We start from the raw sequence: 26,892 nt of genomic DNA on the forward strand, positions 1-26,892 counted from the left end.
TTAGCTGGCGGGGATGTGCGTTTATGTTGATTTGGGTAATGTGTTTTTTTTTTTTAGGATTTGAGTAACAAGAGAGGAGAAAGAAACCGGACCTGCTAGAGAATTGGTAACCACAACATATATTCCAGTTTATGTTCGTTGTATTTGTAATATTCCAATGACATTTTTTTTTTGACAATTTCTTATTATTCCGGTCCAGTGAGTATTGTACTTGCTGCTTTTCTTTTCTTGATACAATCGTATCTAATGTCATAAGCAGTATACTTAATTACCATTTGTAAAATAATGTTCGTTGAGAAGTTTACTCAGTTTATTTGCTATTATTTTAGCTCTAAAGAGAACAACAAAAGAGAAGAGCATTGTTACAATCATTTATAATAACAATCGTATAAAAAGTCAGTGACTTATTTAAGATAAAGTAATAATATCATCACTAATCAACTTTCAAATCAAAATTTTGTACATAAGACAAGTTTCGGTGGTCGTCTGTAAATGAGACAAGCTTCGGTAAAGTAGAAATATTTCTCATTAACGATCGGTTGATGACTAGAGAAAAGTGTCTATTGTTGACAATTATGTCAACAAATCATGTCGATTGTTCACATATACGTGCCATTGTTGACATCTATGTCAACAAATTATGTCAATCGTTGACATTAATGTCAACAAAACAACCAATTTTTTAGTGTTGTCATTTGTTCACATATATATATATATATATATATATATATATATCAATTATTGACATTTATGACTATGAGGATCTAATTTCGACCGATTTTGTGCATGAGACATAAACAAACACATAACACTCAAACACTCGAAGCTTTTAATACATATATAAGAGTTTGAAACTTCAAAAAATGTGATGGTACTACGTAATACAAGAGCTTTGATATATATGTGTCAATTGTTGACATTAATGTCAACAAAACAATCAACTTTTTAGTGTTGTCATTTGTTGACATATATGTCAATTGTTGACATTTATGAATATGAGGATCTAATTTCGACCGATTTTGTGCATGAGGCATAAACAAACACATAACATCCAAACACTCGAAATCAATTTCAGTAAAAATAAAACGGATTTTCTTAAAATGATTTGTCAATTTTTAAATATGTATTATTTGAGCTTTGACAGTTGTTGTACTACGTAATATATTAATTTGGGAATTAAACTGAGTATTGCTAAAAAATATGCACAACTTGAACTGTTGAAAACCTCTTTAAGGCAAACTAGAACAAAGTATTATAGAATTTTCCTTTTATTCGGCCTACGTGCGATCACATAATCCGACTCAAATTCTAACTGCATGGGTTCAAAGTGTTAATTTATTTAACGGCATTAATATATACCATCATGTTCAAAGAACTACCATTCTAACCATTGAGAACTTCAATTTTCAATAATATTATAGTTGATCTAATATTTGTACTTTTGCGACAAAAAATAAAATAAAATAAATTGTTTGAAGTTTGAACTCAAGTAGATCTAATTATTTTTAGAGAAATTGTCTCAAGTACTACCATTTCATAAATTCTTCTCATTTTCTACCAAAACCATAATTTGGAAAAAAATACTAGTAGGCTTAATGTGTAAATAAAATTTTTCCCTCTCTTTATTTGTTTCCTTCTTTCTCTCATTTTCTTCTCTCAGTCGTTCCAACCCCACTTTCTCCGTGAAACCACGCACCCAAATCTTTAGCTCCTTCAAAATCCACTTCATCCCTCCCAATGGCATCCAATTTCTCCGCTACTCCTCGGAGCTCCACCAATTGTGTCCCAAATGTCGATCCTTCGTCGAACCCTAATCCAAAAAAAAAAAAAAAATCCTCCGCCAACACAATCAAGACAATCTCCACCTTCGCTTCTCTCTCCCAGATCTCCGTACGTCGATCCATCGCCGACCGAATCCACCATCGCCGAAGAGCCTCAGATCTGTGTTGAAACTTTTCTCCCACTAAATTCGGCCTCAGGAAATCCTTTCTAGAGCGAGAATTGCGAAGCTTCGCAATTCCGATCGAATCGCCGAGATCGAGAGTCCAAACCCTTCGCGGACGCGAAGGGACTCCATGATGTGTTCACGGACTAGACGGCGTCGCAGAATTGGACGAACATGAAACATGTAAGGGTACTTGTTGACAACCATCTAAATTATTATTATCAATTGTAGATATAGATGTCAACAATTGATATCAATTGTTGACATAGTTGTCTATAATATTGGTTAGTTGTTGACATCTGTGAGTAAATAGTTTTCTGTTTGTTGACAATAGTTGTCAACAATTGATGACATCTAAAGTCGACAAATAATGAGCTTCGTTCAAAAACCTTTAAACATACCCAGACAATACCGAATCTTTAAACAACCTATAAAAATGACAGAGAACTTTTTAAACCACGGAAAATTTTTAACAGGCAAAACCAACGAACCTTGAGCTCTTTAGTTTGGGCGAGGATCTGGCGTCGGACCTTGTGCACTTAGCTTGGACGAGAATTTCAGAGTTTGGGTTAAGGAGACGAGACTTATAGCATATATATATATATATATATATATATATATAGAGAGAGATAGAGAGAGAGAGAGAGAGAGAGAGAGAGAGAGAGTTTCAGAGTTAAATAGCTCACGTCATTTCTCTATTAAATGCTCATTAAAGGAGTTGATGTGAGATAATAAGAAAAATTGTGGTTGAGGGTAATAATAGTTACAAAATAGTTTTTCTCCAAGATTTACGAGTATATTTGACCAAATTATACTTTTGGTGGGAAATGAGAAAAAAGTTACGAAATTGAAGTACGTGAGGCAATTTCTCTTAGTTATTTTGGTTAAATTATATGAATGTGATTAATAATATTCTCAAAAATACAAAAATTCAAATAAAATTATCAGTAGATCATGGATGGTAAAAAAAAGGAAAATATCAACTGTATCACCTGTGTTTAATCGAAATGTACGATTTATATCTTCAGTTTTCAGAAATATCAGACATATTCGTTCAGTTGAATATAATTGACATATATCTCCCTTACAAATATGTTATATTACAAATGTCGCCCTTTTTGTTAATTTTTATATAAAAGAAATTGAACTCCTCAAAATACCCTTAATGAAATAATTTTTTTATTTTCTATTCTATATACTAAAAAATTAAATTAAAAAATTTCTTTATAAAAAGTTAATGATTTTTTTTATAAAGAGAGATTTTGATTTTTTTTAATAAAGTAGTAAATAAATATTTATTATATTAAGGGTATTTTGGGGAGTTCAAATGAGTTTTTTTGTAAAAAATAAACGAAAAGTGTGATATTTGTAATATAACTTTTACAAGTGATATTTGTAAAAAATAAACGAAAAGTGTGATATATGTCATTTATATTAAACCGAAAAGATATGTCTGATATTTCAAAAAATCGAAAGGAGAAATCTCGCATTTCGATTAAACACGAGGGGATGTTATTGATATTTTTCAAAAAAAAAAAAAAACACGAAAAGTTTTGTCGCAATTTAACTTAAAATATATTTGCGCGTGTAACAACATTCTATCCATATATCTATTAGTACTATCAAGTATCAAAATTCGCACTGCTGATTCCCAAACAGACAAAGCGAAAACACAATGCTGATTTGTAAAACCCTAAACCCTTGTTCTTCTCTCTCCCTCTCTCCATTCTCAAACCCTCTCACTAAAACCCCACAATTCTCCTTCGAACCCCCGAATCCCAGCGCTCGGAAGCCCCTCCGAATCACCGCCAACACCGGAAAGAAAGACAAGACCAAGTACAAGAACCGCGAGGCTGTCGCCGGGAGAATTGCGAGGGACCCGGAGCTCATGGCGCTCCGGCGAGATATACAGCGGAAATCGCGGCGGATGAAGAAGGAGTACGCGGATTTGTTCTACCAGCGTCTCAAGAACCCGCACAGCAAGGGAAACTACGCCGATAACTTCTCCGAGGACGAGCTTCAAGCTATTGGTCTCGGATATGACCGTTTCGTTCGATTCATGGAGAAGGACGATCCTAATCTTCGTCACCCTCACGACTGGTACGTTAAATCACATTTTTGAAGAAGAAAAATAAAAAAGATTTCTGGCACAAATGTCCCTGCCTGAATTAATGTGTTTATGTCATTTTGTTCTGTAACCTAGTTTTTTTAGCAGCATGTTCCTCTGATTTTTAAAGCATTTTGGTCATTTAGGTGTTAAATTTGATTACTAAATATTATTAGTTTTTCATTTCATTACAAATAATATGTGCTACCGAAGTTTGTAGATATGTTTCAGGCTGCGTTGAATTTCATTATAAATTATTAGAATTTTCTCGAAAAGGATCAAAATGTTACAAAATCAACAGGCTTAAGATCATTTTGCTCTTAAGAAAAGGTTAGGCACCAAAATGTCACAAACACCATACTTCAAGGACTATTTGGGCTACAAAGCAACAGGAAAAAAAAAATCGAATCTTTGCTTGAATTTCTTGGTATTTATTTTCTCCAGGTACAAGTACGGAGAATACGGACCCTACACCTGGCGTGGCTTGGTGGTCGGAGAGCCGATCCGTGGCCGATTCTCCGACGAGCGAGTCGCGATGATCAGCTCGGTCCGAGACGAGGAGGAGTGGGACAAGATCGAGCAGTTCAAGATGGCCCAGAAGTTCGGGAAGAGATTAAAAGCCATGGATCGGAGCAAGTTCCGGTACTTCTGGGTGTTTGTGAGGCACCCGAGATGGAGGCTCTCGGAGAAGCCGTGGGAGCAGTGGACTCTGGTCTCGGAGGTCGTCGTCGAGGCCGGGACCCAGCGCCTCGACAAGTGGAGCCTCATGGGCCGGCTCGGGAGCGCGACCCGCTCCATGATCGGGAAATGCGCGGCTTGGATGAGACCAGACATAATTTACGTGAAAAAACCCGTTTTCCAGTGCCGATTCGAGCCCCAGGACAACTTCTTCAGGCTTCTCATGCCCTTCCTGGACCCGAAGACCGAGAAGGACTTCATGCTCGACCTCGACGGCGACGAGGTCACCTACTTTGGCGGGCTGTGCAGGCTCGTCAAGGTCAGCCAGAAGGCCTTCGTGGACGACGTGGTCAATGCGTACGAGAAGCTCAGCGACGAGAAGAAGTCCGAGTGCTTGAAGTTTCTGCTGGGGAATCACCCGGTGCACCTCTTGCACCCCTACACCAAGGAGTGGAAGGCCAAGCTCGAGGAGTTGGAGCTCGGCTGCGACGCCCCGGATGATGACGAGGACGAACGCCGCCTGAGCGAGGTCGTCGATTGGATCGAAGACGATGAAGATGATGAGGATGAAAAAACGGTGCTAGAGATGGACGGTGCCGATGAAGAGGTAGAAGAAGAGGAAGAGGAAGAGGAAGATGAGGAAGTGAAGGACGAAAAGTATTGGGAAGGGGAGTTTCGGAAGGCGCTTTACGACTCGGAGGCGATGGAGAAGCTGGTGCAGAAAAGCATGGTGGTGAGCACGGAGCGTTACGACAGACAGATGGCGGAGATGGAGAGATTGGCGGAGATGGAGAAAGAGGCGGAGATGGAGAAAGAGGCAGAAATGGAGAGAGAGGCGGAGATGAGAGGGAAGTCTGCGGGAGTGAGCGACGAGGAGTGGAAGATAGCCGGGGTCGGCCCGTGGCGGAGGAGGATCAAGAAGAGCAAGCTTCCGCCGGAGCTCTTCCTCAGAGGGGCCGTTCGCCTATTCACTTACCGCAATCTCGTTAAAGAGATTGTCTTGACCAGGCACGCCATTATTGATGATGATATTAGTGTCGATGACAAAATCTTGTGAGAACTAGTCTTTGATCCTTGCAATATTAATCGCCAGGGATGCTTTTCTTTGTGCGCTTTGCTATCCATATATAAGCAAAAATTACACGGATGCAAAAAAAAAAAAAATACATATTCTTACAAGAAATGGAATCTAGCAGCCCTTTTTTCCATCGGTATTCATCATCTTCCTTGGGAAGATTTAATACATTGAAAAATAATAATAAATTGAAGGCAACCCTTTTTTTTTTGCATTATGAAGACAGCAACGTACCGCTTTCCATATTCCTTCGCGCCAACAAAAACATATGCAGACGGAGTAAAAAAGCAAACAAAACATAGACAAGCTTTTCGAAGGCAGGTGTTTTTTTTTTTTTTTTTTAATCTCTGGTATGTTGTTTTCTCAATTTTAATGTATACAAATACTATTATTTAACTTTCTAAAGTCGTAGTATTGTTGAGTTTGATTTTTTTTTTTTTTTTGTGTGTGTGATTTGATTTTGTTGTTCAGGTAGAATATTGGGCTGCGTAGAATTTGATGTGGTTGTGACTCGTGAGACAGACTCGTTAGAATGATGGGAGAAACAAAAGAGTGCAAAGATGATAAAATAGCGTTAGAAGTTGGGATGTATTTTGATTCACTTGATACTTTCTTTCTCCACTACAAGAAATATGGAAAGCAAGAAAGGTTTGAAGTAAAGAAAACATCTTCTCATAGTTCAACATGTGGAAAACAAAAACATCTTACTTTTTCATGTTCACGAGCAGGAACATTAGAGACCACAAAGCAAAATTACCTTAATCCAAACCTACAAACAAAAACAGGTTGCAAAGCAAGGGTTAATGCTACCATGGGAAAAAATAGAAAGTGTAGGATTAATTCAATCATCTTTGAGCACAATCATGGATTAAGCCTAACAAAATCAAGGTTTTATTCGTGCAATAGAGAGATTAGCAATGGTGCTCAAAGATAGCTAGAACTAAATGATCAAGCGGAAATAAATATCGCAAGAAATTTTCAATCATTGGTTGTGGAAGCTGTCGGCTAGGAAATATCTCATTTTTAGAGAGAGATTGTAGAAATTATGTCGACAAAAGTAGACGATTACGTTTAGGTGTTCGAGATGCTAAAGCAATTCATTATTATTTTATGAAGATGCAAGCTAAAAAGTCTACATTTTTTATATATGATGGATGTGGATGATGATGTTCGTATTAAGAATTTATTTTGGATTGATGCAAGAAGTAGATCAGCTTACGCAAAATTCAGCTATGTTATTAAATTTGACATGACATACTTGACTGTCATTAGCGTTAAACTAGTATGTGATTTTTTTTGGATGATTTATCATTAGTATTATATAGTTCATAATATTTTTCGGATGGTTCAGTATAAATGTGTATTTGATATTTTGGGATTTTGTAGCCACTATGATTCAATATACAAAGGTATTCTCAAATTATTATTATTATAAGATTGTAAGTACAATCTATATAGGAAGATGATAAGCGCTGTCAAAAAACAAAAAAAACAAAAAAAGTGATGCCGTGTATCATCTCTTTTCTCACGACTTTTCTCACGACTGAATTACTTTTTTTTTTTACTTACAAAGTTTAAAACACTACCAAAAAAAAAAAAAAAAAATCCAAGAGATTTGAAAGTGTGTAAATTGTAAGTTGATTTTTGCCCAAATCAGTCCAAATTTAGAAAAATATGATATTTCAGACCAAAATATACTAAGAAAAATACGACTGTAATCAGACGAAAAAAGAATAAACAGGTTGAAGGAGAATAGTTTTCTCAATGATCTTTACAAGTATTTTAGAGAGTCGTATTTTTTTTAATGTCTGAGTTGAGACTATTGAGTAGAAAAAGCTATCCGATGACTCTGTCAGTCTTTTTCCAAGGTCCCAAGAAAATGACTTGCATAGACGTCTTCTTCTTTCAAATTTTTTTTAAAAAAATATAAAACAAATAACTCCAGCAACGGTCTATTTCTTCCACACTTATACCCATAGTTATGGCTCGCATGTAAACTATCATCAATTTTCGCATTGACTTTTCAGGATCGGAATGTGTCATGGTGTATCTAAAACCGGCATGAATTGTGAACAGACAGACGAGACTGGATCGAAAAAGTCTAATAACAAAGAAGAATACGAAACGCTTTACATTAATTAAAGTTTAGCCATCCTTGTCAGTTGAGTCTGTCACCCGAAACGCAGCGCATAGGCAAAAAGTAAACAGACTAAAACAACTCTGTTCTTTATATTTAGCTTTTACTTTCTTGACTTGTTATAAGTTATAACAGGCAATAATTGACTCCTTAAAACAGTTTGGCGAATCTGATTTGATTGATGATCTGAAAGCAACTTTACATCTTCAACGCGCTTTTTGATTTATAGGAGGGACCAATCTAATCTAATCAAAACGTGCTCATGTCCAATACAATTCCGATGGAGAATATACCCAACTCACAAAAATACAGAAAATTAAAAATTATTAATCCGTACATCAATGTATTCCTTCACAATTATGTTTACATTTACAGATACACCAAAGAAAAAAAAAAAAAAAAAAAAAACCGACACCATCGTGCTTGCCTGAACTAAGAACACTGTTGGCTACAAGTAATTTCAATATTATACCCACATAGTGACATAGACATACCTTAAACATACAACAAAATGTACATGATACAATATTCAAATCCCATAGCGTAGATATAATATAATTAATTGAACTTGAGTAATGTGGGAACGTAGAGCGTACCAGGAATTCCCACGAGAGAGTATATTAATTATTGATTCACTCACACGCCAATTTGGTGCCAAAGCTGGTAAGGCAGATGGCAAATGCTTGAAAAGCCGACAAGGGCTGTCTATAATCCATCGTAAAAGTATCGTCCGCAACTTTCCCGAACTGGAGTAGAACCAACTCTTCGTCTCCTTTTCCTCCAGGCTGGCTTTGATCAACCGTAGCAACCAGTTGAAAGTTTTTCACCGATGCCACTGTGACGCGGCCGTGGAAATTCAAGCACCAGCATTGCAGATTCTCATGCCATCTCGGTGCCTTGTTCTTCAAGACTGTTCCGGAAGAATAAGAAGAAGCAGGAGATTCGGGTGACTTGGTCCTAGAGTCCTCGTCGGGATATTTTTCAGAGGACGGCTCGCCGGACCAAGGGCAGTTCATCGAGCAGACCATCCTTCTTGGGCCTCTCGATTTCAAGAGGTTGAACTTGTACGAGACGTGACCGACCTCAAAATTTCCTGCCGGAACTTGTGGGCTTATTTGTTTGCTTGTGAATCGACGGCTAGCTTTACAGCTCGACGGTTTCCCACCGTTTTGCGGTGGCTTGCTGTCATAGATTGTAAAGTTCGTGCCAAGAAAATCCGAGCTGTACAGATATCGAATCAGTTATGGTTGAGTTTTGATGTATCACCTCTTTTCAATATCAATATCTCACCTCATCTTAGATTGAAAGTAAAAACAATAAATGGCGTACCTCAGCTTTCCAACATAAGCATTACTGCCTTGCGATATTTCTTCGGAGTCGAGCGATATTATATATTCAGTATGGGCACCGTGCCTATACCTCCGAGCCGCTAAAAGAAACTTCCCTTTATCTGTGAATGCTGTACAGAGGAGGGAAAATAAGAGGGACGTTACTACGCAAATAAGAGAAGATGATGCGGGAAATAACAATAAAAATATATTGTAATAGTTACCAAGTCAGCAACCCCAGAACCAGCAACTTCCTAAATGGAGCTTATCGACAAGTAAAACCACTTTTTCAAAATATCAATCAACTATTCTATCAAGAACATGAACATTTTTTTACCACTAGATAATGATATAAACATGTGATGAATAAATTGTTGTACAACCTGCCTTCAACCATATGTAGATGCAAGTATAATTGGGTCCACCAACTTCATGACTGCTCAGAACCCAATAAATGTTATGCCCTCAACAGTTTAAAGATACCAAAATACTGTAATATCTATGGGTCAAGCTATATCCAAGAAACCAGAAGAAAAACAATTTTTTAATGTTTATGTATAGATAACAATTCTGAATCAGTCCAGACCAAGCTTACAGATTTCAGACAATATTAATTACAATAGAAAGTGAGAGACCGAATCATGTATTTCACATTTTCAGTATAGAAGACAAACTAGTTTCCTTATTCAAAAAAATTTAATCTATCACCAGGTAGTTAAAACAAAATAAAGATGAGTATCACCATATATACCCACCTGGGCTAAGTGCAAGATAAAGGTAAAATGTCGAGGTCTTCTTGTTGCGTTTTATAAGGCACTGATGGGGAGATTCACGCGGTCCTGGCTGCACAATGCAAAATCACCGAATCAATTAAACAGTTAAAAAACTAAGTCTCTGGCTATGTTCATAAAATTTACTTAAAAAAGAAGTCTTTGATTCGAAAACACATTGCAGAAACCAATCTACATATGACTGCAAATAATCTCCAAAGCATTACGAGTTCCTTTATGGAATATGGACTGAAATCGTGCTCTTAATTAGTTAAGACCCACTTACAAACTCAATAGAAAGCTTTCAAACCAACAATTTATTCCAAGATTTCATTTTTCAAAATCAAAGCAATTTTACAACCACATAAAACTAGCTTAAAACTGTCCAATATATTCTAAAACCCTAGCACAATTCAAATATGTCTGAATTCCAAACTATGTTCCTTAACTAACTTTCATCTACTTCAAACTAGAAAATTATACCAAGTGCCAACACAACAACACGCGATCTGATCACAGTGCGAACAAACAAACAAACACGGCTGATCTACAATCATCAGAACAAAAAACTGAATTGAGATTTTCCTAGGCTATACCTGTTTGAGGCACGAAGGGAAAGTGATTTTCCCGGCGACGGAGCGCGACGGAGACCGATCGATCTCTTTCGCCACGTCTCTCCACCGCTTGCAAACGCAAGCGCAAGCAACGACGTTTCGTCGCTCCGGCCACCGGTCCTCGCCGGCCTCCACTCGCCGCATGATCTCGCCGAGAAGCTCCGGCAACATCGCCGACCACAACGACGACGAAGAAGCAGAGGCCGAGTACGATTCCGACTCGGCCAAGTTCACTCGGCGGAGATCTGCATCCTCCGACGAAGCTTTCACTTCCCTGAACGACTTCGAAAACTTCCGAGACCGAAATGCTCTTCTGAGAGACATGATTCGTTCGCTTTCTAGGGTTTCACTGCCATTGCAGAGCAAGAGAGAGGAGGGTTTCAGGAGTTTAGTAGAGAAGAGAGAGAAATCAAGTATGACGGTGATAAATTCACGTGCCTGTGAGGTATGGGTGACCGTGATTGGTATTTAAATCTGGGTCTTTGTAAATGACGGTGCCGTGAGATTAGTGTTGTTGCTAAGCGAGAGTTTCTTTGTCGAAATTTGACTGGTCAGGTTAGACTCGACTATTATTACCGTAATACTAGACTGCGGTAATATGGAGTCTATGTAGACTAAACTTACGACTGGAAGGACTGATATGCCCTTACACAATGACTCTGTTTTGCACGCGAACTATTGGGTCATTGTGAGATAGAGTTTTGGCATAAGGTCCCAAGTTCAATAATTGCCAAACTCATTTGTACAAAATAATTCCCCATTACTAAACGACGAGTAATTATAGTCATTTATTAATTGATGTCGTAGATATTTCTACGAGTTATTTGGGCTCAGTCCAATCTATTTACGAATTTATAGCACCTTTGTCAAAGATCATGACGAAATCGAAGTCAACGCAGGAGATACGATCTCGTCACGGGACTCGGTGACAATTTCCACCGAGCTGAATCAAACAAAGAGGCGACGTGACACAAGAAGAAGCAATGAAGGACGAAATCGCCAGCATGTGTTTCCAGATTGCCTTGAATTGTACTCATTATGATTTAGTCATCCACACACGTTTTAAGTGCAAATTAAAATCAATAAATAAAACTAAACAAAATTGTATAAATTAACTTAAATAAATTAGGTTGAATGTTAAATTAAAAAGCGCAAAATTTATTTCTTATTATACGACAATTTATAATATTTTTTTCAATGAAATAAATATAACAATATAACTTAATTTGAAGCTCACATAATTTTAGTATATTTATTTTTTGTTAATATTATTAAATACATAATCAAATAATGTATTTGAGAAAATTTAGTACATAATAACTAATATATCTTAAATGGTGGACATTCTTAATTCTTAATGAATTTAATTCACCTACCTAGTGGAATTAAAATAATGGTCAAATTGTCATTTAAATACCCATTTAAATTACTTGAATGTTTTCTGATTTGTTTCTTAAAAAACATTAAAATTATTTAATCTATTAATTTAAATGATAATGATCTATTAATTTAAAATAATGGCCAAATTGTCATTTACATTTTTGTGTTAATTATAACATGTTTAATATAAGGATATTTAAGTAAAATATAATTGTCATTCGCTATTTTCCTAAACATAATTTTATTGTTTAGTTGTTGTTACAAATCTACACCGCCCATTTTTAAAATTAAATTTTTATAGTTATTATCTATGAAAAAATTTATAATATATAGTTTTGATTGATATCATATACTTAAATTTTTAATAAAATTTATATTATATAATTTTGATTTTGTTTTTGAAAATGTCTAGCGAGTCATCATATCACCAAGTTCTCGTCGAGGTTTCCGTGAATCGTGTCGATGTTCTAGTCGCACTTCACGCCGTCACGATCAAAACAATAAGATGAGCAACACGAAGAAGTTTAACAACTCTCTCCACCACAATAATTTCCACAAAACTGGTTAAACCATTTTGAAATATTTTAACTATGTGTCACATCTATGAGAGCAAAAAATTTTAAATATTGGACTTCAAAGATTCCTTATTTATATGGTTTTGCATGCATTCTAGACTCTCGACTGAAATTGGGGGTTATCTTACATTTTTTACAGTTAAAACATCATAATGGACAAGATTACGTGGCGCGCATGATCATATTAGGGGTCGTGGAAGAGGTTTACTCATTTTTCAAGTTTTACTAACGACAAATTCCAACGTGTCCCAAGCTGAGTCCACCCCGACACTCATCAACAAGTAAAGGAATGTTCCGAGATATAGCTCGTTTTGCCCGAGGCGGAACATCATCTCCAAGATCATCATCACATCCCCCAACCACTCAAGAGACGTCTGAACACGAAGAGATCACGCTATACACCTCTCAACAATTTGCCTCCATAAACTAAGACGACCTCAACTTGCTGGCATGGTGGCGACAACACGAAAACATGTTTTCGATATTGTATAAGATGGCCCGAGATGTACATTCGATCCCGGTTTCAACGGTGTCGTCTGAGTCCTCATTTAATAGCTCGGGTCGCATCATTGACGATCGAAGATAGAGTTTGAAATCTGAAATGGTTGACGCACTCACCATTTACGAAGATTGGTGTCAACACGAACAATGTTCTCAATAAACATTTGTGAACATTGATCTTGTTGATAATTTTGATATAAACTTTCAAAACATGACTATTAATGAAATGTAGTCTTATTGTAATGTTTTACTCATAATCTTGATATAATGATTTTACCTTTTTTTTAAGTTATTAATAAAGATGCAATTCATTTTACATATTAGTACCTTCTTTTAAAATTTTAACATTTGAGTCCATTTCATTTACCATTTAAATTTGAATTTTTAATTTTTTTTATTACATATTGGAAATTAACATTAATGTTAATTCCATTAAGCCTAGCGAAAATTCCACTTTCATTAAGTAATGGAATGCAAGAAATTGCCTAACGGAAACACTATTTCCGTTAAGCAACGAAAGATACCCTAACGAAAGTGGAATTTCATTTTCCTTCCAATAGCCACCATGATCCGGAAAGATAGAATTTCTCAATTTACTCTTTGTTTTCCAACCATCTTGGGAAATGGGTTTTTTTGCTCCTCTCAAGGAGAAATAGGTGAGGATAAGACTCTTTGTTGATACTAAGTTAAAGACTTCCTCGTGAAGCTTATACTATAAAGAATCAGACCAAATATTCCAAAAGGTAAAACTAATCGCTTTACAACTAAATAACTCAAACATCAAGACTAACTTCAACTAAATACATTCTAATATAGTATGTTAGTAAAATTATTTGCATCATTTAGTATCTATATTTAATCTCAAATTGAAGGGATGAAATATCTAGTGGCCATGAATGCCACAAAGTATTTTGGACTAATACATGAAGATTCAATCAAGTATTTCGAATAAAATTCATCACATCATTCCCTCCTTATAAAATTTTATCCTCGAAATTTCACGCACCAAATATAATAGTTAGATATTTGATCCGTCTCTCATTCCCAATAAGATTCATTTCGGGATGTCTAATTTTTTTTTAATGGTCTCCATACTATTTAGACAATTAATGTGTTCCTAGTATAAAATCTTATGAATATCAAGCATAAGAAAGTTTCAAGCAATTCCCTCTCATTTATAACACATAGTAGTTCCAAAGAACTTCATCTGAATTGACTAACTCTGTTGATGAGATTGAAACATTATAATGCACAAAACGTTTATATAAAGGTTTGTCTAACCCTCTTGTACATTCTTCTGATATTAATAACTCTGTAGCTCCACAATCTAACATTGTATAAACAAGATTCTATAGATGGGCATATTACCTAATATTGTAGAAGGATTTTCATTTGCATTTGTTTGAGAATTGTTACATTCCGATCTTCTTTAGTATTCGAGCAAAATATCACATTTTCTCACATTTGAAGCATGTTCCAGGTCCTTCCATGCAAACTCCAAAGTGTAGTTTTCCACATTCTTGATATTTGAGTTTCTGTGTTGTAGGGGAGGATGACTAGTCTTAAATATTGCCTCTAAAGTGCTTTATTTCACCTCTGCCATTATCGTGCCCATGAGCTTGCAATATCTGATTTCTTTTCTTATAGTCGATATTCCAAGGTTGGCCACCTTCATTTTCGGAGTGATTGGGTCTAAATGGTGATCGATTTCCCTTTTTTCTCGCTTGCCTCTCCTCCGAAGCCTTTCATCGCTCTTCTTTTTCTCTTATTTCTTCTCTATCGTCTTCAATGAAATGTCCGCCTATGAAGCTCTTAGTCCATCCACAAATTGTTTAACCTTAAGCTCTTCAGTGCTGACAAGATATGGAGCATAGCGGGATAATTCCTCAAGCTTTGTACCATACTCGTCCACATACATATCTCCTCGTTCGAGGTTGGTGAACTCTTTCTTTTTGGCTGCTCAGGCTGCTATAGTGACATACTTTACCTCGAATAACACTTTGAATGCGTTCCATGTCATGGCTCCAAGGTCATGCACCCTGATCATTATGTCCTACCAATAGTCCACATTATCTTTTAGGTAAAAAACAGTGCAAGTTGTAATCGATGCTTGATGCTTGAGTTTCAGAGGATTTTATGTAATTTATTTTTTATTATATGATAATTATACTATTGTGTTTGTTTAGAAATAAAGAGGTGAGTGCAATCAGGGGCGGACCCAGGTTCAAGCTTCAGGTGGCCTGGGCCCCCTAAGCCCCAATTTTCGGGGTTAATTTTTTTTTTTTTTTTTCCAACCTAAATTCATTTTTTGGTCCCCCTCTTCTCAAAGTCTGGATCCGCCACTGAATGCAATGGTAATGAAAATTAAAAAGGTAAGAATATTAAAAAAGAATTAGAGTATCTTCGACCAAAATGCAGTTTATTGTACTAGAAAATACAATTTTTATCACATATCAAACAAAGTTTGATCTCCAACCTAATAATCTATTGTTAACAACAACTAAAAAAAAAAAAAAAACAAATTCCTCCTTTCTTTGTTATTTTAATAATTATAGCAACTTCATATTTACGACACTATAGTTTTATCTTTATATATTGTATCAAATAATATTGGGGTATTATTATATATTTTTTTTATAAAATAAACAAGCATGTATTTAATTGTTGCAAAATCTACATAATATCATCGTACAAAAATATTTATTAAATCTCTCTCTCTCTCTCTCTCTCTATCCATAAATGTCATTATTAATTTTTCTAGTTTAATGGCTTTTTTTAAGTGTAGTTATTCTCTATCACTTATACAAATTAATTATCATATAAGATAGAATAAACAAAAAAAAAAAATTCATATAAATTAACTGTTAGAGTAAATATTATTAACATACATATTTATTAATTTTTAAAAAATGAATACAAATTCTTTAGTATTGAAAACAGCCGGATCTCCGTCGACGAAGATGATGTTGCCTCAAATCGCCAGAGCTTGACGTTCGCGGCCCCAACCAACGGCGGTATAACCAACGCAGTAGAAGAAACTGTCTTCTGAAATACAAATGAGGTTGATTTTTAAAAATTGGTTAGAGACGGGCAATAAGGGAGCAAGCTATATTTATTGACTATTTTTTTTTCCTTTTTTAAATATAATTATAGTTTGGTAAATTTTTAAAATTTTTCCCAGTATATTTTTATTTTTGAAAGGTTAATTTTAGCCGAAAGGAACAATACTCTAATACCCTAAACCCTAATAATATTCTCGTTAACAAAACCAATTTTCCCCAAAAACACAAACCAATATATTCGTCATCTATATCCCAAAGTAGCACCGCCGTTTCTCTCTGAATCTCCACGCCCATGGCTTCTCTCTCGGCGGAATGCATGGCGGCTTCGGGCCGACACGCCGAGAGGCTGAGCCAAAGTCTTCTTACTCTCCAGTCGAAGATGAAGGTCGACCCCGAAGGCTACGAATCGGAGCTATCCTTGATTTACGGCCAATTCAAGTCCTCCGTCGATCTTTTCCGGCAGCAGGCGGCGATGAGCTTCACCTCAGTCAGCGGAATCGGCGCCGATCCCAAGGTGGCCAAGGACCTCGCCGACAGAGCCGCTTTCTTGTCCCACATGACTCCGTTTTACCCTAAAAAGCTCGTGACTTTTCCGGCGGAGATTTCCGACCTTCTTCGATCGTCCGCGAAGTCGCTGCCGTGCGGGCTTAGGAGTCACCTCGCTCAAGCGCTCATTCTTCTCATCAATAGAAAGGTTGGCGTTGCTCTCTCGTTGAGTTCTGGAAATGTGACCGAAATTTAAAAATTAGGGTTTTAGATTGAGGTTGTTGCTCGGTATCGTTGTGTAATTTTAGGAGGTAGAAGCTGATTTTGCTTGCTTTGGAAGTGACATATGCGAAAGCTAGGGTAAATTGCTTGCCCCATGAGTTTAGGAGATTCTGCATATTGTTTTTGCCATTTTTATGAACCTGCATTTAGGAAGCAAATTGCGAAGGAATTAGCTTTTTAGGGCAGGGCTGAATCGAAACACAAGCATAGTGATAGGCCCATTTGAATTTGATGATAATTGGAGATGTGGAAATTTTGGATTCATGGTTTATGATTTGTTAGTCTAAAAAATCATGTCATTTCCAAATACCAGATTCTCTTCTAAACGAAGTGTTGGTTTTATTTTATTTTAATTTTAATTTTAATTTTTTTTTTTTTTTTTCATATTGGTGCTGTTATTTAGGTAGTTGATATTCAAGAGACTCTCGATCTATTCATGGAGCTACAAACTCTAGGAGATAAGGAACTGCGAAAATTGGCTTTCACCCACGTTGTTCACAGCATCAAGAGATTGAACCAAAAGCACAAGAACGAAGCTAAAAATCGTCCACTTCAGAATATCATGTTTTCAATGCTACAGGTTTGTAGCTTGATTCATTTTTTTGGTTGGCTGGCTATGCTTGTGGTGGCTTAATTCTGTAATGTTGAACATTCTCATAGCAAGAGGATGAAAGCAGAGCAAAGAGGGCTCTTGTGACATTATGCGAGCTTCATAGGAGGAAGGTTTGGTTTGATGAACGAACAGCAAATGCAATATGTATGGCATGTTTCCATTCTACATCAAGGTAGGACATTTTCTTGTAATAATCTATTTTTTTTTACCAGATTTTCTGGTTGTGACTTGTGAGATGTTTTTTGTGTTATAGGATCATGATAGCTTCCTTGTCTTTCCTACTCGATTATGAGAAGCTTGGTGATGAAGATGACAGCGATGCCGACAGCAGTGAAGATGAAGCAACGACTCCACAAGCTCAACTTATTCTCAGTAGACAAAGTATTTATAAGGTCTGTTTTGTGATTGATAGTCGTGTGGCAGTTTTTTTTTAATATTTGAATATCATTTTACAGCTTAATTCTTGACATGTTTGTGAGTGATTTTTTTTTTATTATTATTTTTCATCTTTTCCAGCTAATGAGGAATTTTTTTTTGTTGGTTATTAGGCAAAGAGCCAAGGTACTTCTTCTAGCAAGAAGAAAAAGAAAGCCAAATTAGAGCGTGCTATTCGTAGCATGAAAAAGAAACAACGCGTCTCATCAGAAAAGACTGATTCGAATACGTATTCGCCTCTTAACCATCTGAAAGATCCGCAGGTTTTCTCGCTCTAATGTCATAGCACTTTATTCCTTTGTAGAGATCTTTGAATCAAATTGGATTTAAAGATTTTTTTTTATCATCATTTATACAGGGTTTTGTGGAGAAGTTGTTTTCCCGTCTTCAGACCTGCAATGAACGTTTTGAGGTGGATATTGTGATTTTATCATATAGCTATTCTAATGCCAGAATTTCTTGGAATCGTAAAATTGCAAAAACTGTGACTTTCTTTAGGCCTAATGATCTTTACTGTTGCAGACCAAGAACTACTGAAAATTGCTCATTTTTTTTTAAATTTCCTTTGGTTGTTATTGTCTGAGTTACAGGTCAAGATGATGATCTTAAAAGTGATTGCTCGCACTATTGGGCTTCACCGCCTATTGCTGTTGAACTTTTATCCATATTTACAAAAATATGCTCAGGTATTATTTTAATTATCTAAAGCACTAAATGATGATTCTCTAGAGTATTAACTTCTGACCAAAACTGGGTTTTAAACAGCCTCATCAGCGGGATGTTACGACTTTACTTGCCGCTGCAGTTCAGGCTTGCCACGACATGGTGCGTGTTTCTCCTTTCTTATCGGCAAACTCATTTTTGATTGATCAGCGTTTCACTATTTTGTTCTCTATGCAAAACTTCAAATAACTTTACTATAATTAATTTAATTGCAATCCTAAGAAACCATATTCCTGCAGGTTCCCCCAGATGCAGTTGAGCCGTTGTTCAAACAAATAGTTAATCAATTTGTACACGATCGTTCGCGTACAGAGGTTCAAATCTTAAGCTTCTATGTATTAGTTCATTTCTTGTACAGTTGTGTGTTAGTTCTTATTATTTTATGTGATTTTGACCAGTCCATTGCTGTCGGACTCAATGTTGTAAGGGAAATATGCCTGCGCATACCTCTGGTAAGGAGATTTATCTTATGTCATTTAGCTCTAGAATATTGTATATTTGGTCACTCGAAGGGCCCTATTGCTGATAAGAACACTCTTGGCTGTAGGAAACTTCTGATTTTTATTATTTTTTAATCTTTAATAAAAAAATTGTTTCTCTCTCATGCAGTTGATGTCAGAAGATTTGCTGCAAGATCTAGCCTTGTACAAAAAATCACATGAGAAGGCAGTTTCAATAGCTGCTCGGTCACTTATCGGATTATTCAGAGAGGTGTTTTGTTGCTTTGTTCTCTTATGTGTAGACATTTGTCTCTCATTTTTGTTTGAACCTCTTATCTTTCATTCGATTTACTGAACTTTTTTTTTTATGTACAGATTTGTCCTTCCTTGCTGATTAAAAAAGACCGCGGAAGACCTACCAACCCGACGGCAAGGCCGAAAGCTTACGGAGAAGTCAATGTGCCGAGCAATGTCTCTGGTGCTGAGTTGTTAGAAGAAGACGAGAACGAGAGCGAGGACGGTGATGTTAGTGGTTCGGATGATGACGATCACGAGGACGAGACAATTGCTTCTGATGGAGACGAGGACGAGACAGTTGCTTCAGAGGAAGAAGATGATGATTCCGATGGGGATGTCAGCATCGACGAGGATGGTTCCGAAGACGACGAGGATGGGGACGAGGACATAGAGAAATCCGAGGAGGAAGATGAAATGGATAAAACCGATGATCTTGAAGCCGAAGATGACGGAAGTGGAGTGAAAGCTAGCTCAAAAAAGAGAAAATTGTCTGATTTTGAGAAGCAACTCGTCAATGCCGATACAAGTCTTCGGGCTTTAAAAAGATTGGCGGGGTCGTCAGAGCCGGAGAGTAAACCTGCATCCTCAGATGGGTTTTTATCTAACGAGGACTTCACACGGATCAAGGAATTACAGGTAATCCTACAAGACTGTTTCCTTTCTCTCTGTTGTTTTTACTTTGTTCCTTCTATTCTTTGAAATATATTGTTAAATGTATAAATGGTCTTTCGGGTTCAGTCAAAGCAGGCAGCAAATGTCGTGTTGAACCAGCACGGGTTGTTAAGGAAAGAGTCAGATGCTAATAAGTCAACGGCGTTCCATGTTCCCAGTTCCGATCAACTAACCCAAAAGCGGATCAACCCTGACAAACTTAAAGTAAGTCATTATTTAAGAAATCGAAGAAGAAAGTTTATATCTTGAACCAATATATAGGTATTCATATTTGATTATGTTGCTCTGGTTTAGGCTCATATAAGGGAAAAGTTGAACAAAGAAAAGAGGTTGTTGTTAGTTAGGGCCGGAAGAGAGGATAGAGGGAAGTATCAGGCTAAAGCCGCCGTGAAACAGAACAAGGTAACGTCTCGTCTCTGACAAACTAAACTATGATTGATCACATGGGATTTTTAAACCGCTGGTCAGGTTAAAAACAAATTTTCTCCAATTCAGTCTGGTTTCAAAAATGCAGTTTTAGACCGGAGTGGTTCCATTTTCTTGTTCGATTTGCAATTTTTCGAAATGGTTTAAACGTCACCAGACCGGTCTAAAATGCTGTAGTCTGGTCTGGTTCATTATTTTAAACGGTCCGGTCCGGTCTCAAATGTTTTAAATCATTTATAAAAAGCTCCGATCTGATCAGCCGGACCGTACCGGACAATGCACATCCCCTACGTGCTAATATCTAATGTCTGATATTATTTGGTGTTTTGAACAGACGGGTGGTTTGAGCAATAGGCAGAAGGAACACAAAAAGGCTCTTCCTCTGGCGGCCAAGAGATCAAAGATTGCTAAATCAAGAATAGATAAGAAGAAGAGAAATGCTGTTTCTGGCAAACAGTTCCGAGGAAAGAAAGCATGGAAATAATAGAGATTAAATAGAAGACCCAAATTTTGACTCGAAAAAGGTTCATTTTTATCTTCCAGCTTCTTTGTTTCATCCTTTGCTTTAAATCGTATGTTTTTCAATTATTAATTTATAGTTTTGATTTTTTTTCATCTCATCCAACACTCTTGTTACTCTTAAGAAAATACAGAGTTATAATTTTATGCGATCTTTAGATTGAAGCAAGTGAGACAGGTTTTGGCACAAGAAATAGTTATAATTTCCTTTTATACATTTACTATGCGTGATATACATTTCATTTTATACAGGTTTTAGTATCGTACCTAGTCTACCTTAGGCTCTAGACTATGCGTGATATAGTGATTTTGACCCAGTTTGTAATCACCAAATAAGACGAGAAAAGTACTATTAGTCTTGAAGGAATCTTGATTGTGCTCATGTCACACGTCAAATTGAGTACTGATTTTGAGCTCTACGTACCACCACATATTCCATGCAAAACATACGCGTGTCGTCGCGTTGCATGGCCTTTATAATTATTTTGTCGACACGTCGAAAGCATATGCCACGCCTTAATCTAGCTGCTAATGCAAATGTCTCTTCTTCATAGCCACAACCACCAATACAAAAACAGTGTAATCATCAAATTTGCACAAACAAATCTGAAATAAAACATGCAATATTATGGAAATGTCTCATATTTAAACATTTTATCTCCTCTAAACTTGATATTATTTACTCATAGATGGAATAATTAAACGTTGCATATCACATACGAATAACACGCAAGGTGGTAGTAATATTCTAGAGCGGACAAACATTACAAATAGGAAAAGAAAACAAACTTCAGAAGTGGAGTGTGATCCACACTTAACTAAGTGTAAAATACCAAAACAAAAGCTTCAAGTAAAACCACAAACCCCTATATCTCACAATCACAACTACTAATCAGTACTACTCTATCGAGAGAGAGAGAGAGAGAGAGAGAGAGAGAGAGAGAGAGAGAGAGATGATGGGTATTTCATCCATACATAATTAAGTTAATTTACTAGAAAATTCATTTTGAAACTATATTTTTAATAGGACTCGCCGTATGAAAATTTAAGTTTGGTCAATTTTTGATAAATTTTAAATAAATAACTACGAGATTTTATTAACAAAGCAAAAAATATGTTAATAGTTGTAAATAGTCGTTAATAATTGTAAAACCATCAGACTCCAAATGCATAAATGAAATACTTAAAATGTCCAAATAATGCCACATCACTATAATGATTATTTACTTAAAATTTACAAAAGGTTGGTTATTTAGCAAATCTTCAAAATTTTGGTGGCTTAGTTACTTATAAATTTGTCTTTAATATTCATATAATTAAATTATAATTCTAATAAAGAGAAGTCATTGAAAATTTCTAATTTTTTTAACTTAAATAATATAATATTAGTTTTTTTAAAACAAAATATAGGGTGGGCTTAATTTTTAGCCGAAATAATTCACCTTCTTTTACATTATAGCTTAACTATCAACATTTAGGAAAATAGTCAAATTGTTAAAATAACATTCTAATATTTCAATAATACCCTTAAAAAATAAAATTAATATAAATAACTTTAATGCTTGTTGTAGATAATTTTTACGTTAATGGATGAACAATGGTGATCTTACAAGGATTAAATGCAAATTTTTTCATCTTTTACAGAGTCGATCCCCTTTTGACTGTAGGTTCCACTCCTGGTTGATAATATTAACTGTCAGATATCACATCAAAGTCAATTTTAAGTTTTTTTTTTCCAATTAATCAATTGATTAATATTAACCTTAAATGTTTATGTTATTAACGTAGGTCAATATTATTAATATTATATTTAATAATTTTTCAGAAACGCCTATAATTCTCTGGGATTGAAAAACAGGCGGATCTCCGTTGATGACGGCGATGCTGCCTCAAATCACTATAGCATGAACGAGCGAGTAAATTATTTTTTTAGCTTCCTTATACGTTTGAAATGTCTATATATTCTATACAGAACACAACACAACTAGAGTTGTGGGTCCCACTAGCCTGTTTTTTTTTCCTTGATTATATTTTTCTTTTGGGGAAACAGTGACAAGACTACTTAAAGTTTGCTCTAACTGATATTGTGAAATCCCAAATTTTAAGCTTAATTTTAAAGCTAAAACACTTGTGTTCGGGTGACGTTAGTATTTTTTTTTTAGTAAAGTAGTAGTGAATAATTTATTTATGTGGTAGTTTTTTAAGTTTTTTTTTATGTGTGCTATAGAATGTTTTTTAATTTTAATATACCCTTTAGATTACAAATTATGGATATATATTGTATATAAGTTATATATTATAACTAAGTTATGTATATATATGTTATATATATTATATGATTATATATATATATATATTTATTATATATATACTTAAGATTAATTTATTAAGTTATAATATGTATACGTATATATGATTACGTATTATATAATATAATATAATATAATATTATACTATACATAGTAGTCAACGTAATACATAGTAATCACATAAGGGTTAGGATATATACATATATATATACACACACATATATATAATAAAAATAATAATTAATATATTAAGAGTAGGATTAGGTTTGGACCGGTTTAATCAAGCCCTATATATAAACTTCCAATCTTTTTCTTTTCACACTTCCTCTCTGCACTCCCTCCACATTCCTTTTATTCTTTGGAAATTTATAACTCTAAATAAGTATGTATTTTTTCTATCTGGTTCGGATTCAATAAAAAATCGTTTATTAAAACGCTTATCGTGCTTTCAAAAATCGTTATTTTGCATCGATTCCTTAAAAAAAAAAAACAAGATTTACATGTCTTATATCTAAATCCTTAATCGGATAATTTTTTTTTTATGAAATACATAATATTTTTTGATTATTATAAAAACTTACGCAGATCTGTAAAACATTTTCTCGTCAATTTTCAAAACAGTTTTAAAACGCTTAGTATGGATTGTCCGCTAATTTATCTAACCTGATTCTTTTTGTAACGTTTTGTTTAGTATGTCTCCTGTTCAAATAATTTATTTTTATGATTTTAGAATGAATAATTATTTTTAAATAGTCGTTTCAAAATTTGGGTGCAGATCTGATTGTTTAGTAAACCCTAAATTTTTATGATTTGTTACTTTGCTTTGTTTCTCAAATTTTCAAACGGATTCTGACTTTGTCGATTCAGAACTTTGTGTTCAAAATATATTTTCCTATTTACTGGAATTTTGTAGATATTTACGCAGCAATTTATTTTCTGCCTTTTACCCAAGGGTTAGGGGTATTATATTAATTTTTACGCTAGACACTTTTTTGAATTTTTTCCAGCGGTCCTCTTTTGAGAAAAAATATTTTTTTTTCAGTGGGTTTTGAACCTAATTCTTTCTCTTTCTGGTTAGATCCCGAGTCGTCTAGTTTAAATGAGCCGTCCACGGTCAACGATCGTATTTTCCAAAGCAAAGGTGAGAATAATCTCACTTCAACACAGATTCGTTCGAAAATAAATACATTGACTATATGATCTGAATAAGATAGTGTGTGTTTTTATTTGTGTGATTTGTTTAGATATGTTTGTTTAGATATGTCTATTTGTTTGGAAATGTCTGTTAGTCTTGTTATGTGATATGTTATGATATGATACGATATGAGAGTTTAGTATGTGAAATGTTATGATATGTCGAGTTGATGATATGATGTGCTATGTTGTGTTATGTGATGATACGTCGTAAATTAGAATATTTATAACATGTTCTTATTTATAGTTATGTTATCATATATGTTTATTATGTATGTTTATTTTATATGTCATTCATGTATGTAACGAAAATAATCAAGTAAAAAGATAAGTAAGAGAGTCTTACAAAGAATTTCTCGAGCTGACTTACGGGCCCAAATAGGGAAATTTATCATATTTTATAAGTTTGTATGATGGAGCGAAATATGGAACGTTACAACCCCATATCTTTGTGTTCAAAGTGCGCACTGAAAATTGGTACGACTACTCTAGGGGACCCCCGAATTAAAATATGATACACGTGTAATAGGGGATCTTATGTCACGGTTTAGGTTAAAACAATAAAAAAAAAACCGGTTAATGCATATTATTATTTGTGTTTTGTGAGTTATAGTTATGCTCGCTGAAATCAGCTCATTCTATGTATATCTGCTTATGTTTGGTGAGTTATAGTTATTCTCGCTGAGCGTTAACTCATTCTATGTATATCCGTTCATGTTGTAGGTAAACAATATTTGAACAAATGAGAAGGGTGGACCAGCGGCGACAATAGCGAGAGGGTTGGGTTATGGTTTCCATTCACGAAAATAAAAGACTTCCGCTTAGCTTTCAGTTTTAAATAATCAAACCAAATGTTTTATGTATATTGTTTTTAGTTAAGCATTTTAGGATCCTTTCAATTTCGAAAAAGGTTACGATTTTATTTATGGGGTTATCTGCAATAGTATTTTGTGTTTAAATTCTTATTTATGCAATTGCTACGTTTGAGTTATTTATTTTATGTAGTTATGAATTAAACGTTTTATTTTTAAGTTGTGAGTTTTCAAATTTGCATCTCAAGTTATGTTTTTTAAAAAAATTATCTCAATTTTTCTAAAGAAAGTTTAAAAGTAAGATAAGTAAGACGGTCCGGAAAGCGAGTCATCACAATTGGTATCAGAGCAACGAACCTATGACCCCCTTCGCTATTCGATCGCACGGCTGCCCCTTCTCAAGAAGTTAGTTCTACTGTTTTTTGTACCTTTAATTTTATTTTATTTTATTTTTTCTCTCTTTTCGTTAGAACATGCTAGTAAGTTAGATGATAGTGTAGATAAAACTAGTAAAGTTTTCAGGACGACTCTATCGCCCGACGATGTTTTATTAGCAGCGTATTGTTTAAAATATGTACTGATAGTAATTAGTGGTAATGAGTTAAGGATCGATTTCATCGTCTTAAATATACATAAAAGATTTCGATGCCAATTTGGGAATGGATTTTCTTGAAGAGAATAGTGCGCTATTTGATTGTCAAAGAAAGAAAGTGACCTTCAATTGCGAGTCAAGGGGGATGACATTCCAAAGATGGTGTTCCGCACCCGTTATGGCCATTATGAGTTCTTAGTCATGCTGTTTGGACTCACCAATGCACCCGCGTCATTCATGGACATGATGAAAATAATTTTGAGCGACTTCTTGGATAATAATTATCTTCATTGATGACATTCTAATTTATTATGAGATTGTTAAAGATCACAAAGAGCACCCTCGAGTTGCACTACAGACATTGAGAAAATATCAGTTGTATGCCAAGTTAGCGAAGTGTGAATTCTGGCCGGATAGAGTGCATTTCCTTGATCACGTGGGTTCTAAGGATGAGATTTTCGTTGATCATTCCAAGATAGAAGATGTGAGTGATTGGAAACCGCCTCGAAGTGACAGAGATTAGAAGCTTTCTCGGTTTAGCAGGTTAGTATAGAAGATTTGTTGAATGATTTTCTACATTAACTGATCCATTCATTGTCCTCACGAAGAAAGACAAGAAGTATGAGTGGACTAAGAAATGCGAAGAGAGTTTTCACGAGCTGAAGAGAAGACTCATCACCGAGCCGATCCTAATAGTTCCTAAAAGTTGAGAGCCTTTGTCCATCTACAGCGATGCTTCAAGGCAGGTCTTGGTGATGTGTTAATGCAAGACGCCAGAGTAGTAGCATATGCGTCGCACCAACTTAAGAATCACGAGAGGAATTATCCTATTCATGATTTAGAGCTCGTTGCCGTGATTTTTGCTCTAAAAATTTGACGACACTACCTATACGGAGTTAGGTGCAAAATATTCACCAACC

At 35.3% G+C, this 26,892-nt stretch overlaps 3 protein-coding genes across 9 annotated transcripts; 2 read left to right on the plus strand and 1 right to left on the minus strand.

The window, feature by feature from the left end:
• Nucleotides 1-3,551: 3,551 nt before the first annotated feature.
• Nucleotides 3,552-6,499, plus strand: LOC149401200 (uncharacterized). Of its 7 annotated transcripts, none has more exons than XM_089612977.1 (4): nucleotides 3,552-4,045; nucleotides 4,497-5,738; nucleotides 6,028-6,126; nucleotides 6,281-6,499. In XM_089612977.1, the coding sequence occupies exons 1-3, from the start codon at nucleotides 3,621-3,623 to the stop codon at nucleotides 6,086-6,088; spliced, it is 1,728 nt and encodes a 575-aa protein (XP_089469103.1). In that variant the 5' UTR covers nucleotides 3,552-3,620; the 3' UTR covers nucleotides 6,089-6,126; nucleotides 6,281-6,499. The 7 variants fall into 7 exon arrangements, with proteins under 7 accessions (XP_089469103.1, XP_089469102.1, XP_089469101.1 ...); XM_089612976.1 differs by having other exon boundaries at nucleotides 6,032-6,126; XM_089612975.1 differs by having other exon boundaries at nucleotides 4,497-5,783; nucleotides 6,277-6,498.
• Nucleotides 6,500-8,101: 1,602 nt separating this feature from the next.
• TLP7 (tubby like protein 7) lies at nucleotides 8,102-11,105 on the minus strand. Its single transcript, XM_089612765.1, has 4 exons — nucleotides 10,637-11,105; nucleotides 10,026-10,113; nucleotides 9,272-9,401; nucleotides 8,102-9,163 (listed from the first exon to the last, which is right to left on the minus strand). Exons 1-4 carry the CDS (start codon nucleotides 10,976-10,978, stop codon nucleotides 8,575-8,577), a joined length of 1,149 nt encoding a protein of 382 aa, XP_089468891.1. The 5' UTR covers nucleotides 10,979-11,105; the 3' UTR covers nucleotides 8,102-8,574.
• A 5,256-nt stretch (nucleotides 11,106-16,361) lies between these two features.
• LOC149401202 (ARM repeat superfamily protein) lies at nucleotides 16,362-21,234 on the plus strand. Its single transcript, XM_089612352.1, has 15 exons — nucleotides 16,362-16,866; nucleotides 17,344-17,520; nucleotides 17,601-17,725; nucleotides 17,807-17,945; nucleotides 18,102-18,251; nucleotides 18,347-18,400; nucleotides 18,579-18,674; nucleotides 18,754-18,813; nucleotides 18,951-19,025; nucleotides 19,110-19,163; nucleotides 19,321-19,422; nucleotides 19,527-20,084; nucleotides 20,187-20,324; nucleotides 20,415-20,522; nucleotides 20,881-21,234. The coding sequence occupies exons 1-15, from the start codon at nucleotides 16,465-16,467 to the stop codon at nucleotides 21,028-21,030; spliced, it is 2,388 nt and encodes a 795-aa protein (XP_089468478.1). The 5' UTR covers nucleotides 16,362-16,464; the 3' UTR covers nucleotides 21,031-21,234.
• Nucleotides 21,235-26,892: the final 5,658 nt, after the last annotated feature.

This window comes from Urtica dioica, chromosome 4 (assembly GCF_054948205.1).
Source record: "Urtica dioica subsp. dioica isolate 48M chromosome 4, U.dioica_male_clone48M_v1_H2, whole genome shotgun sequence".
Taxonomy (NCBI): Eukaryota; Viridiplantae; Streptophyta; class Magnoliopsida; order Rosales; family Urticaceae; genus Urtica; species Urtica dioica.